This window comes from Microcaecilia unicolor, chromosome 9 (genome assembly GCF_901765095.1).
Source record: "Microcaecilia unicolor chromosome 9, aMicUni1.1, whole genome shotgun sequence".
NCBI lineage: Eukaryota > Metazoa > Chordata > Amphibia > Gymnophiona > Siphonopidae > Microcaecilia > Microcaecilia unicolor.
Window position 1 is genome coordinate 188106075 of NC_044039.1, and position 15266 is coordinate 188121340.

Sequence of the window (15266 nt, forward strand, 5' to 3'; positions counted from 1 at the left end):
AGAGGCTGAGAAGGCTAGGGCTTTTCAGCTTGGAGAAGAGACGGCTGAGGGGAGATATGATAGAAGTGTATAAAATAATGAGTGGAATGGATCGGGTGGATGTGAAGCGACTGTTCACGCTATCCAAAAATACTAGGACTAGAGGGCATGAGTTGAAGCTACAGTGTGGTAAATTTAAAACGAATCGGAGAAAATTTTTCTTCACCCAACGTGTAATTAGACTCTGGAATTCATTGCCGGAGAACGTGGTACGGGCGGTTAGCTTGACGGAATTTAAAAAGGGGTTAGATAGATTCCTAAAGGACAAGTCCATAGACCGCTATTAAATGGACTGGAAAAATTCCTCATTTTTAGGTACAACTTGTCTGGAATGTTTTTACGTTTGGGGAGCGTGCCAGGTGCCCTTGACCTGGATTGGCCACTGTCGGTGACAGGATGCTGGGCTAGATGGACCTTTGGTCTTTCCCAGTATGGCACTACTTATGTACTTATGTACAGTTACTGGAAGATTAAGGGACTCAGGCCCTCATGATCAAAAGCCCCGCGCTGTTCCAAACAGCTCCCTAAAAATAGCGCCTGGACAGCGCAGGGCTTTTCTGCATCGATGATCAAAGATAATGCATGCTAATCTAAGCAGCGCTATTATCTTTGATTATCATGTTGAAGTGCGGGAGAATTGCGCCCGAGCATCCGCTCAGCACAATCCTCCCGCACTTGTTTGACAGGTCTGGGCTGTCAAAAGCCCAAACCTGTCAAACAGCCTGGCCCGAGGCACGAACAACGAGGCCCCCCCCAAACCCCCAGAAAACGTCGTGGCCGCCGCCGCCGGCCAAACCCTCTCCCACCCAGCGACGGGGGGGGGGGGGGGGGGGGGGCTGGAGGATCGGTGGGTCTCCAGCCCCCGAAACCCCCAGTAATCGTTGCTCCATCGACGGGGGGGGGGGGGGGGGGGGGAAAGAGGATTTGGGGTGGGCTAGAGGTCCACCGGACCTCCAGCCCCCCCCCCCCCCCCTTGATGGATCGACAATTTCTGGGGGTTTCAGGGGCTGGAGACCCACCGGACCTCCAGCCCCCCCCCCCTTGATGGATCGACAATTTCTGGGGGTTTCGGGGGCTGGAGACCCACCGGACCTCCAGCCCCCCCGTTCGAGTTTGCCTTGGGGGGGGGGGGAAGGGGGGCTGCCAGCATGCAACTGCATGCTGGACAGGGCTCACCATTCCTCCCCAATGATCCGCAACATCTAACGCCAGCTCGGAGCTGGCGTTGATTTTGCTGCGGCCAGCGACCCAATCTTTGGCGCGCTGGTCGCTGATCATTGGGGATGAATGCGTTAAGCGCCAATTAGCATGCATTTGCAAGCTAATTGCGCTAGAAGCCCTGTTTAGCATGCATTTGCATGCTACTTGCGCTGAGAGCCCTCGAGTGCGCTGTTTCAGGCGCTCGAGGGCTCTGATCATGGGTCAGCTGCAAACTCTGGCGCTAGTATGGCGTTAACAGCCTCTAGCGCCAGAGTTTGCTTTTGATCATGAGGGCCTCAGATACATTAGTGGGGGTGGGGGGGAAGAGGGGTTCTAATGGCTAGACTTAACGAACTTCCTCTATGGAGGCGATTCCTCCCAAGGGAGTAGATAGTAACCCTCTTGGAAGCACATGCTTGTACATGGGACCTACAGTTACCGAAGCAGAAGAAACAGCACATTTTATTTTAACTTTGCTTGCGATGGAAATCTTCAGTCAAAAGCTGAACTCGAAGAGAAAAAAGGTATATTGTTCCTGCAGTGCTCCTAAGGGGCGTGGCGTACCCCTTTGGGCACAGCTGTGGCCGCACGCCACAACGGCACTGGATGTTAAAGGGCACTAAGCCCCCAAACCAATATCAGGCAGAGGTAGCCACAGCGATGCCTGCAAACTGGCTCCCGAGTTCAGGCTTGATGGCAGCAGCCTCTCTGCACCCAGGTCTTACTCGCTCTCCATTGAAGGCAACTCTTAAGCCCTCCCCAGTGGGACTGCTGCTTAATTCTGCTTTATCATTAGTAATACAATTATAAAGTGGACAGAGCAGTAGGTGATCAGTACTAAAAATCCATGACTACATATGTAATATTATGTGGGCATGGACAGAAAAGGATAATTTGACTTCTCTACCTATAACATAACAGATGATAGCAAGGACGGAAATGGCCCATCCAGTCTATAATCACTGAAGTGGAAGAATCTGAACAGGACAGTGAGTGGATCAACTTGGTCTTCGTGTGCCATCACCTAATATATTACTATGATAAACACTGAAAATGCAAAATATTTCTAGCTTAATTTACTTCAACACTTTTAGGCGTCTTTCACTTGGATGCTTTAAAAACTTGGTGAGTTCCATCTTTTAGGTTGTGATCACATTTTGAACCACTAAACCTACGTAACACTGTGTGTTACACTGACAGAAGGTGCAATTTAATGTCTTCTGCAACAGAATACGCCATGGTGTTATGCGGTGTTATGAATTTTAGTAAGAATGAGTTCTGTCAATACAGAAATACAGTTTCTGTATATTTTAATTTTACTGTTGATGACGACATCTTAGAGACAAAGTGGTCAATATCCAGTGTGATAGCCAACAAAGCCATACAGGTATCTTGTCCAGAAAACTTTATGCAAACGTTTGTTTGCATAACTTTATACAGGTAACTGTATAAAGTTATTCCTGCCATTTCTGCATTTAGATGAATGGATAAATTACCTGAAGAATGCGTGAATTTCCCTGCTCTTTATAACTTTAAACCTTGCTCTTGGCCCAACTCACTTTCAACTACATTACTTTGGGCCATATAGTGAGTTGTAAGACCAAAAGTTATCTGAATAAATGCTATAAATTTTTAAAGCACCATGTAGCTTTGCAAAACTACTAAACAGCCTGCAACCTAAAGGGCACCAATAACTTTTGATTTTTGAACAAGGGCAACATTAATATGCACTTAAAATGGACTATAACCTTAGGGCATAAAAATCAAATATTCCATTAGTTCCTCACCTGGAAAGGGAGCTCTAGTAGGTAACTTGGAATGCTCCTTAGCAGACTCACGCTCACCTTTGCTCTGTTACCATAATCCACAAAGAAAACCTAGTTTAAAAAAAATTTAATTTAAGAGGCAGTTATAAGAGGCTCTAATTAGCAAGCTTCTGTACGCTTACTGGATCACAAATTTATGAGCCAGAGAAGGTTCATCAGATATAACATACCTATAATCAAACTCATTTAGGAAGGACTAGAGCAGTAATGATTATCTGCACTCCACCACATCAAAAACAATCTAATATAATAAAACGCACCGTGAACGTTCTGAAGACAACGTTCTGAAGTCACTCAAACACTCCCTGTAGGGTTCGTGGATTCATGGTGTGAAGCCAGCCAGGCTGCCAGCCGTCTCTGCCCCGCCCTCGCGTCAAACGTCGAGGGCAAACGTCATGACGTCGAGGGCGGAAAAAAACAAAAACAAAGCGCAGCGTCAGGGAAGGAGGCGACGCTCCCGACGTTTCTAGCCTTCCCTTCGCTGTGTTCCGCCTTCTTCTGACGTCAAGGATGATGTCAGAAGAAGGCGGAACACAGCGAAGGGAAGGCTAGACGTCGGGAGCGCCGCCTCCTTCCCTGACGCTGCGCTGCCAGAACCGCCACAGAGGTAAATTTAAAAAGAAAAAAAAAAAAAAGGGATGTTGGGGGGGAGAGAAGAGGGTGGCAGTAAAGTTGACCAATGGGAGCGGGAGGGCAGGGGAGAAACAACAGCATGGATGCGAAGGGGGGGGGGCATGGATGCGAAGGGGGGGGAGAAGAGGGCGGGCCAGGCGGGGACATGGGAGAGAGAGGAGCATGGATGCGAGGGGGGGTCATGGAAGGGAGAGAGGGGAATTGCTGGAAAAGGATGAATGGAGGGGGCAGGGGACAGAGGAGCATGGATGGGCATGGATTGGGATGGCAGGGCTCAGGGAGAGAGGGGAATTGCTGGAAAGGGATGAATGGAGGGGGCAGGGGACAGAGGAGCATGGATGGGCATGGATTGGGAGGGCAGGGCTCAGGGAGAGAGGGGAATTGCTGGATAGGGATGAATGGAGGGGACAGATGGGCATGGATGGATATGGATTGCAGGACAGGGCTCAGGGAGAGAGGGGAATTGCTGGATAGGGATGAATGGAGGGGACAGGTGACAGGAGCATGGATGGGCATGGATTGGGAGGGCAGGGCTCAGGGAGAGAGGGGAATTGCTGGATAGGGATGAATGGAGGGGACAGATGGGCATGGATGGATATGGATTGCAGGGCAGGGCTCAGGGAGAGAGGGAAATTGCTGGATAGGGATGAATGGAGGGGGCAGGTGACAGAGGAGCATGGATGGGCATGGATTGGGAGGGCAGGGCTCAGGGAGAGAGGGGAATTGCTGGAAAGGGATGAATGGAGGGGGCAGGGGACAGATGGGCATGGATTGGGAGGGCAAGGCTCACACTCTCTCTCTCATATACAATGTCTTACTGACTCTCACTCTCACACACTCTGTCTCACACTGTATCACATTCACTCTCTATGTGCCACACAGTCACTCACACACTCGCTTGGTCTCATACACTCAATCTCACAGAGAATCTGTGTCTCACACACACTCTCTCGCACACACACACACTCTCTCTCTCACACTGTGTCTCACATACACACTTGCACACACTCATTCTCACACACACACTCTCTCACAAACACACTCACACCCAGACTCACTCTCTCTCTCACACACACACACTCACACTTTCACTCTGACTCTCACACAGTCACTCTCACATACACTCTCCCAAACATACACACTCCGAGGAAAACCTTGCTAGCGCCCGTTTCATTTGTGTCAGAAACGGGCCTTTTTTACTAGTATATGATAAATTCACTGAAGAAGCAACATGTTGCACTGTAAAACAGGAGAGAACACAGGCACACATGCAGGGACTCAGAACATGGGCTGCTTCAAGCCTGGCACGCCAATAAGTCATTCAAAAATAATGTTTAAGTCAAGCAATTTACAGAAAAGCATGGCACTGCTGTGCAGAGACAAGTAGAGAGTTGCACGGGGACAGAAATCTTACCCATCCTCACTGGAATCTTACCCGTCCCCACCCATCCCCATTGGAATCTTAGCCATCCCCACAAGAATTTAACCTGTCCCAAACCGTCCCCACAAGGTTTTAACCCATCCCCACAAGAATTTAATGGTACATAAAAGAAAATTCTGGTCAACTCTCTCAGTCTCTCTCTGGATTTGAGCCACAGCCCTGCAGGCAAGGAAGGAACAGAAGGTGGAACTTGGAACACTGTGGTGCACACGTGTTAAGATTTGTCTCTGCTTCACTGGCACTGTGTGCTGAGAGGTCACTACACGCACGCACCAGTAGGTCAGGTGACATCTGATGCTCATGCCTGTGTCAGAGCTGATGTCAGCACATCAGCCCGGGAGCAAAGAGGATTAAAAGTAACATAGTAAGTGATGGCAAATAAAGACCTGAACAGTCCATCCAGTCTGCCCAATAGTCAAACTCATTATCAATTCATGATTAAATCAACGAGTGTGATACTATATACTTGATTATGGTCTTTCTTTGGTGTTCCTGGGACATAGACCATAGAAGTCTATCCAGCCCTATCATGTTCCCACTGCTGGAGTTGCCGTCCAAGCCCACTCCAGTCTATCTGTCTTCTCATTTGTGGGACAGAGAGCTTAAAAGTCTGTCCAGCACTGTCTTCATATTCCAGCCACTGAAGTTGCTGTCTAAGCCTTTACCAGCCCACTGTGTAATCCTGTCCCTTGCTCCTGGGGAGGGGAAAACACTTCAGCCCTAGAGGCTGGAATAAGAGAGACAATCAGACTTAGATAAAGGCGCAACCAGTAAAAATCTTTATTGGTATCTCACTAAGCCAATACAAAATAATTGTTCTCTCTGGAGCAGGTTGTCACTCAGTAGCCAGACGAACAGACTGAATAACAAAACTGCTCAGCAAAAGCTTTATTAGCCATCACATATACACTGTTGTAAGTTTTGTTTCTCCTAAACTAACTTGTGATCATATATGGATTTTCCTGTTTCCTTCCATCCAGCAGCGTACCAAGGGCGGGGCGGTGGGGGCGGTCCGCACCGGGTGCACACCGTTGGAGGGGTGCAGAGAGAAGCTGCACACCTGTCGGCTCCACTGGCGTTTCCGTTGGGTCGGGGTACACGACAGGGGTGCCCGCTGTCTCCTTTACTCTTTGCTCTGGCAATGGAACCCTTGGCGGAGGCGATCAGAGAGCACCCGGACATTGCTGGAGTGAGGGTGGGAGCGCAGGAATACAAAGTCAACTTATTTGCAGATGACGTTCTCCTGTCCTTAACAAACCCTTTAATCTCTCTTCCCAACCTAATGAAAGTGATAGATGAGTATGCTGGGATATCCGGCTATAAACTAAATGCTAGTAAATCCATTGGACTAGCGGTGAGGGTACCTCTGGGTTTAATGGAAACATTGAAGACATCCTTTGCTTTCAAGTGGGAGGGTAGTGCATTCAGCTACTTAGGCATGAAGATTGAGTAATTTGTCTGCATTGTTCGATATTAATTATCAGGCTCTTAAGAGGGAGGTACAGAGGGATCTGTACAGATGGTCGTCTATGGGGTTATCCTGGTTTGGGCGAATTGCTGCGATCAAGATGAACATACTGCCCCGACTTCTGTACCTGTTTCAGGTACTTCCTTTGAAACTGTCCAGGTCCTTCTTGTCTGGGATGCAAGACATTTTGATCAGTTTTGTATGGAATCAAAAAAGGCCGCAACTGCCCCGAGCCTTGCTATACAAGAGTAGATGGGAGGGAGGATTGGGGGTACCCAACCTGTCCTGGTACTACTGGCAGCGCAAGCTAGAGCGGTGATAGATTGGTTTAGAAGGGAAGATCACAAAAGGTGGGTAGATATTGAACAAGCCTTGGTGGGGTCGCGGAAACTAGGGCATCTAATGTGGCTGGCTGGTAAACACAGGGGAAGGATAGATAAATTCCCGCCTACAGTCCAGTCTACTTTCTACTACTGGGATCGCATGTTCCCGGACCGACAGCCGATAGCATCGGGTCTAGCACCAATAGTGGATAATCCCTCGTTTGCACCCGGTATAGGCAATAGCATTTTTTGCAGATGGGCCGCTTCTGGCCTGGATATGCTGGGGCAAATGCACGTGGGAGAGGCTGTCGTGCCCTTTGAGAAACTGGTGGAAGATTTTGGGCTTAGGCCAGGCAACCGTAACGCCTATTCGCAGCTACAGCATTTTCTGAAAGGGCCAGCCTATGGAGTATGTCTGCGGCATGATATACATCCGATGGAGGAGGTGTGTGTAGACACTAGGGGCATGCGAGGACTGATATCCTTTCTGTACGATTATCAAATGAAACGTTCGAAACCGTCCATATTGCACAGAAAGCGGTGGGAACAAAAACTACAGTTTACCCTACCGGAGGCTAGTTGGTTGGCATTAGAGAAGAGGATCCGGAAGTCCTCTTTGGCCTTGGCTATGCAAGAAAATGCCGTAAAGGTATTTTATAGATGGTATTTGACACCGGCCAGACTACACCACATGTGTGCCCAGGTACCCCAGAGTTGTTGGCGGAATTGTGGAGAGGTGGGAACTGCGGGGCATATCTGGTGGACATGCTCTAAAGCACAGGCTTACTGGAGAGGGGTTCAGTCGCGTCTTCAAGTGTGGATCAGTAGGTCTGTACAGTGGCATCCTTTGATCTTTCTTCTGGGGGGACGGCCAGGGGGACTCACGTCTGGATCAGTGGCTCTTAGTGCAGGCCTCCCTGAATGCTGCCTGTGTAAACTTAACACATAGTTGGAAATCTCCGCTGGTTCCCCCGGTGGTGAGATGGATAACCAAGGTGCGATATATTTGCGAAATGGAGAGATTGACTGCTGTGAAGGAAAAAACTATGCCCACATGGCAGAGGGTTTGGGAACCCTTCTTGACCAAATGTCCTGAATAAAAGATGTACTGAATGAAGGACAGGAAAGACGAGGGCGAGGGACGGGGGGGGGGGGGGGGGGTTAGAGAATGAGAGGGGGGGATTTAGGATAACTCTGGGGGTTGTTAATACATAAAACTGGAAAAAGTATGAAGTATAATAAGGTAATGTTATGGCATTGTTATATGTTTGGATTGATCTTTTGTTATGCACTCTTTTCATGATCCAGAACACAAGTGGAATTGTGTATCCTATTGTATTGTATCGAGAAGCATAAGGTATGTTTTGATTACCAATGCTCAATAAAGAATTCTATAAATTAAAAAAAAAAAATGAAGGGGGGTCCAATCCTTTTGCTTTAGAGCACCCAGGGACGGGATGAAAGGCGGAAGGACACAAATAGTGAGTAAAATGCGCTTAAGGTAAAAGGTAAGAGCCTCCTGTGAAAACTCTTCTACTCCTTGGTCAGTGCTGGAGACGAAATAAAGCAGTTCATTTGTCATATGGTGATGTTAGAAGGCATAATGTAGTAGTATAGCTCATCCATCGCAAAGCTGCAAACACTATGAATAATTTTTAAAGACATCTTTATGAATAAAACAATGTTTTACAGACAGAAATGCTTCCTTTTAAAAAAAAATAGACTAGACACATTCCCCTGGATTCTATATAGCACGCCTAGAGATCTGCGCTGAAATCGGGACTGATTTTATAACAACACGTGCAATTTAATTGGCTTAAGTTAATCAGTGTTTAACAAAATGGCCGCTGAATAGATGGTCGCAGGAGCACCCAGCTCCGTAGACCCTCAGCAGACCTGTCCGAGATAGGCCGCAAATCGGCCCGTTTTCACCGGAGAGTGCAGCGGAAGAAGCCGCGGAACCTAAGCTAGCTTCTGCTCACCTGGTTCAGTCCGGGTAACCACAGAGACTGCACACACGTGACCGCCCAGGACCACGTTGCTGCCCGGCTGCACCTACCTCCTGCGTCGTCGGCTGGCCGCCAGGACACAATCACGCAATCACCTCATGCACTGCCGACCACTAGCCGCCGACGACCACTGCCTGCACCAACGGCCGCCCTCCCTTCGGCGCCCACCACCCGAACAGCTGATCATCCACTGAGCCTGCCTCTGGTACCGCCAGCCAGGCCTATCAGCGCTGATCACTGAAGGAAGCACCGGCCGACGTGGAGAGAGTGGAGCGAGGTGGACAAAGGGAACAGGTGAGGGGAGAGAGTATAAAGGCAGCCGGAGAGACGCAGCGCAACTCGGAGAGTGACCCGAGGCGGCCCGAGGCCTGATGGCACTGCCTCGCATGATACACAGCGGACGGCGTGACAAGATTTTTTGAGAACGGATAAGTGTGCTGGCCACAACTGGGGGATTTGCACGGGCGATCCTGTGCACCCTATTGCTAGTGCATCACCTGGAAGGACGCCTTTATTGCGAGGGTGACGGTGGGAGTCAGGAGAGCTGGACTGAGCCCTGAGATCGGTGATGACTTACTCATCTAAACCCCTCATCACCTAACTGTATCTACTTACCTCCAACTACACCAATTGAATACAGTCAACCTTCTCCTAACAATCTACTATCATTGATTCCCCTAACAATAACCATCCCACTCGCTCCAAACAATATCATACCCATTCTACAAACCCACCAAAGGCTGAACAGAACCTCCACACCTCACCAAATTGATAACCACCAAAACAAAGGAAGAATACCCATATACGGACAACACCAACAAAACGATATGAAAGATCATAACAAGCAGACACTAACTAAGGAAAGACAGCTAAAAAAAAAATCCACACACTACCAATTATAGAAACCCCATATCAAAAGATTCAAGTGGGCTATATCAATGCCAGATCCGTAGTTAACAGAACAATAACAGACTGGATCACAACAGAAAATCTTGACCTAATTTTCATTAACGAGACCTGGATCCATGATCAAACGGACCCCATAATTCTCGACCTATGCCCTCCAGGATACAAAATCACTCACTGGACCAGAAAGGAAAAGAGAGGCGGAGGCATAGGCCTAATCTACCGCTCCCACTTCACCACCGAAAACACAGCCAAGTCCATAACAACTCAACTTGAAATTGCCTCAATTAGAATCCAAAACAAATCCCTGCTAGCTCACCTGAACTGTGTCTTGTTTTACAGACCACCAGGTAACTGGAATGAAAGCCAGTCACACTTCATGGACTTCATTTCTAATACTTGCCTAACTAACTCCAACATACTAGTTTTAGGAGACATCAACCTTCACCTAGAAGACCTAAACTCTACCAATGCACGTGAATGCAAGGTATTCCTCCACTCATGGGATCTTAAATGGCCACACATACAGGCAACACACACTAAAGGACACACACTCGACCTCTTCTCACACAAATTGTCCACTAACCAGAACCTGATAATATCAGATATTAAATAGACAGAAACACCGTGGACCGACCACTATAAGCTAACAACAAACAACCTACTCCACAAGAGGCCAAATAGACCCGACCACATTCTGGCAACGTATATATGAGAACGACTGGACACCACAGACAGACGCCACAAATTTCCTTTCTGAATGGGACGAAAGATGTAGAAACATTCTAGATGAAATAGCACCCTTACGAACAAGAACTTCACATAGACACAATCCAGTACCATGGTTCAACGACGAACTGAAAAAACTAAAAACACAAACCAGGACGTTCGAACGAGCATGGATAAAAATAAAAGATGTGTAACAAAGACATTGTAGTTGTACATATTTTTATTAATATTATTTTTTATTTACAATATATTATATATACATAAAAAATACTTAGGAACTTTAAACAATCAGCTTTTAAAGGTATAGTTCTTAATGATAATATGAGATTCTTTGATAGATAAAATTAAATTTGTGTGATTGACATTATTTTTATTAGTTCTTTTTTTAAATATGCATTTTATCTGTGTAGCTTTGGCTGTTTGTATATCGTATTCAATTAGGTCTTTGCTTAAAACAATGTACCAAAAAACAATAGACTGTTGATATTAGAACACCTGCTTTTCATTCTTACTATATATTTATTTATCTTTTAATGGTAGTTCAAAGTTAGAAATTATAGAAAATTATTAATTTAATTTTAAAGACATAATTTGCGGTGATATTATGAAATACATTTATAAATAAAATAAAAATTTTTTTTCTAGTTTCTTATAAATATGCATTTTATCTACGTATCTCTGATTGTATTTAATTAAATTTCCTCCTATATATCATAGAGTAATAGACCATTTATAGTAGTACATCTGTTCTTTGTTTCTCATTATATATGTTATTATTTTATATGCAATTATTTTAATTTTTGTAAAAAATTGATATGTTGTAAATTAAATATGATTTGTTTCATTCAGACTCCTGACGCAGGCCAGTTGGGCCGAAACACAGCTGTGTCGAGTCATATCACCTTAATAAATTGATTCATCATTTTTTTAATTCATTTTACTTGTGTCGTCCACTTTTTCTCCTTTTTTTTGATTTGTATACTTCAGTTCCTTTTCCTTTTTTAAGTTTTTCTTTTTTAATACATATTTTGTAATTTTCCCTTTTCTTATTATTTTTTTCTTTTTCGTTTTTTTTGTTCATCTGTGTCATCTTCGCTGTTTTTTGATTAAAAATAAAAGATGATCACACACTCAGCGCTTGGAAACAAATACATAGAAAATATAAATACGTAATAAGACAAGCCAAAAGGTCATACTACAAAATCAAAGCAGGACCAGATCATAGACACACAAAAAAACTATACCAACTTGTACATAAACTACTGGACACTACCTTGGTCACCACAACCAAATCAGACATCCTATCGGCAGATAACCTTGCAAAATACTTCAATGAAAAAATTGTAAAACTACGAAAACAGTCTTCCCCGGAACACTGCCGACATTGAAAATTTCATCAATGGATTAGACCCAACCGTAGGAGAATATCCAGCGGATCGAACCTGGTCAAAATTCGCTCTCCTCACTACTGAAACAATGGCCCATGCGATCAATAGTGCCGCAGACAAGCGCTGCAAATTGGACTCCTGCCCCAGCTACCTTTTAAAATCTGCCCCCAATTGCTTCATAACAGATATCACATCCCACCTAAACTTCATGCTCCAACAAGGCCTCTTCCCAAAGGAAAACGGCAACATTCTACTCACCCCCTTACCAAAAGACACTAGGAAGAAAACAAACGATCTCACCAATTACCGCACAGTAGCATCTATCCCACTAGCAGTCAAACTGATGGAAAGTATGGTAACCAAACATACAAAAATTCTCAATATTGCATGAATCACAATCAGGATTCTGCCCCCACCACAGCACCAAAACAGTGCTAACCACCCTCCTGGCCAAATTCAAACAGGAAATAGCAGCAGGCAAAAGCATACTTCTCCTCCAATTCAACATGTCCAGTGCATTCGACATGGTAAACCACAGTATATTACTAAGACTCCTAGACTACTTCGGGATCAGTGGAATAATACTCAGTTGGATCAAAGGTTTCCTAACCACCAGAACATATCAAGTGAAAGTAAACTCCAACATATCATCACCTTGGAAGGCAGATTGCGGAGTACCTCAAGGATCACCACTATCACCGATCCTGTTCAACCTAATGATGACCCCCATTAGCCAAGTCCTTATCCACTCAGGGCCTTAACCCATTCATCTATGCAGACGACGTCACAATATACATCCCTTTCAAACACGATCTAACAGAAATCACCCACGAAATCAACCTCGGCCTCCATATCATGAACTCATGGGCAAACGAATTCCAACTAAAACTCAATACAGAAAAAAAACACTGCCTTATCCTCACATCCCAATACAACACGAATATACCCACAAATTTAGTCACCCCAGATTGCGCCCTCCCCATCTCAGATAGCCTGAAAATCCTGGGTGTCACAATCGACCGAAACCTTACACTCAAGGCCCAAGTTAACTCCACCATCAAGAAAATGTTCCACTCAATGTGGAAACTTAAACGTGTAAAACCATTCTTCCCGAGGGCAACCCTCCGCAACCTGGTTGAATCAATGGTATTAAGCCATGCTGACTACTGCAATGGACTTTATGCGGGATGCAAAGAACAGCTCATAAAGAAACTACAGACTGCTCAAAACACAGCAGCCAGGCTCATATTTGGAAAATTGCGATTCGACAGTGCCAAACCGCTGCAAGAAAAACTGCACTGGCTCCCAATCAAAGAACGCATTACTTTCAAATCTACACCCAGGTTATATGTCTGGCCTTACAGACCTACCAAAAAGAAACACAATTAAATCATCACGATCATACCTAAATCTTCACCACCCCAGCTGCAAAGGACTCAAGTATAAATCAATCTACGGATCCAGCTTCTCCTATATAAGCACACAACTATGGAACGCATTACCAAAAGCCATAAAGACAACGCACGACCACCTCAACTTCCGGAAATCACTAAAGACCTTACTGATCCAACTTAAGTGCCTGGACTCAGCAACACAACGAAACCAACGAAATTATATAACTCTTCTTCTCTCGATTCTATTATGTGTCTGTAACACATACATCTCTTTCTCTACCACATCACTCTGTATTTGTTTCATCAGCGGAGGCGGCTTATGCCTCACGGTAATATGTAAGTCACATTGAGCCTGCAAACAGGTGGGAAAATGTGGGGTACAAATGCAACAAATAAAAATAAAATAAATAAATAATATACAAAAATGTCAATTTCCTGTATTCTACCATCCTCTCCTACTTGTGTTCACATGCACACTTTGTGGCAATTGGCTAATTCCTTATCAGTAAAGCGTGCTCACAGCATGCAAAAACCATGAAGCATACAATTAGTATGAAACACCTGGTGTCCTCCTTCTCTGAACACATATTTCCATTGGAACCTCTTGGACTCGCAGGGTCCTCAGTCTCTCATCACCACCAAGGTTATATCCATGTGTATCTGCCATATATGGGCCGCATAGCCTCAGTTCCTCCTGTCACCTTGACATGTAACATGTACTTTCCATTTACTGAGAAAGCACTGTAGCTTACATGTAGCTGCAGGAAGAAACTAAAAATACGATGAACAGCAAGGCTAGGAAAACATAGGGCTAGCAGGGCCATATTACAGGCCTAGTATAGGAAGGAATATACACCATCCTAAAACAGATTACCATATATGAGACACAGACCATACAAGTCTGCCCGGTATCGGCCCTAGTTCATCACAGCCAGAGTCGCCATCTAAGCATCGCTCAACACGTCCACACACATGCAGCCATTTAAGGTTAGGTTTTTTTATACCTTCCATTTTCTAATTAGAGATCCTCTGTGTCCATCCCACGCTTTTTTGAATTCCATCATCATTTGTGTCTCTACCACCTCCTTAATGGAAGACTTTCCGCATTTGTGGGCCCATCTGTTTTTGGTAGTCCTTAATAGAAACTGTAATTAGAAAATGATCTTTCTATCCATGATAGGGGTGTTATTTTGATGCCACCAGCCATAAAAGTTGTCAACCCCTTTGCCGAACACCAAGTCTAGCATATGGGCCTTTTCATGGGTTGGAGATTTGATCACCTGAGCGAATCCTAGAGCTTGCAATCATTATCAAAGAAAGCAGCAGTGGTGGTGTCTGGAGTTTTGATGGGTAGGTTAAAGTCTCCCATGATCAGTAACCTGAAGTAGCTCAGGATTACCTCAGGACGCCAGATTCAGCAGTTCTTGCAGAGATGATATGTTGTTTCGAGCAACTCTGTAGACCACGGGCAGCCCCATGTTGTTGTCTATTGTTTCATTATGTATGTAATTTTTATACCTTGTCTAGAATTATGCATGGTATGTATTACAAATTTTTTAAATAAACAAATCCTCAGCAAGTTACAAATACATAACAAGTACCTCTGCACAGTCTCCAGAAATGTACAGGATTTGGGCTCTGTAGTATCTCTGGTTCTCTGAATCAGTGAAAGGAGCCAGGCACATTAAATCTGGATGTGGACGTTTAGGCAGAGGCAGGAGTTGCTGCTGGTTGATCTCACCAGTGAGATTTCTCAGTATATGCAAGTTCGTCTCATCAATTCTGAAACCCCAGAAATGACCAACTTCCACAACCTAACAAGGGAAAGAAAATGTTACATTCATTTCAATATTTAAAAGGTAAGCATATTTCTTTTTTGTATTGTCTGTTACAGTGTTGCCATAGTTTCT

General features: G+C 45.1%; 1 protein-coding gene across 1 annotated transcript in view; it reads right to left on the reverse strand.

Annotated features, from left to right (window-relative positions):
• The window catches only part of TDRD9 (tudor domain containing 9), a 263832-nt gene that overhangs the window by 47491 nt on the left and 201075 nt on the right, over window positions 1-15266 (reverse strand). Inside the window, exons 26-27 of the mRNA XM_030214425.1 lie at window positions 14958-15170; window positions 3027-3116 (exon numbers count right to left, since the gene is read on the reverse strand). Coding sequence (XP_030070285.1) covers window positions 3027-3116; window positions 14958-15170 — 303 coding nt within the window. The remainder of the gene's footprint in view (window positions 1-3026; window positions 3117-14957; window positions 15171-15266) is intronic.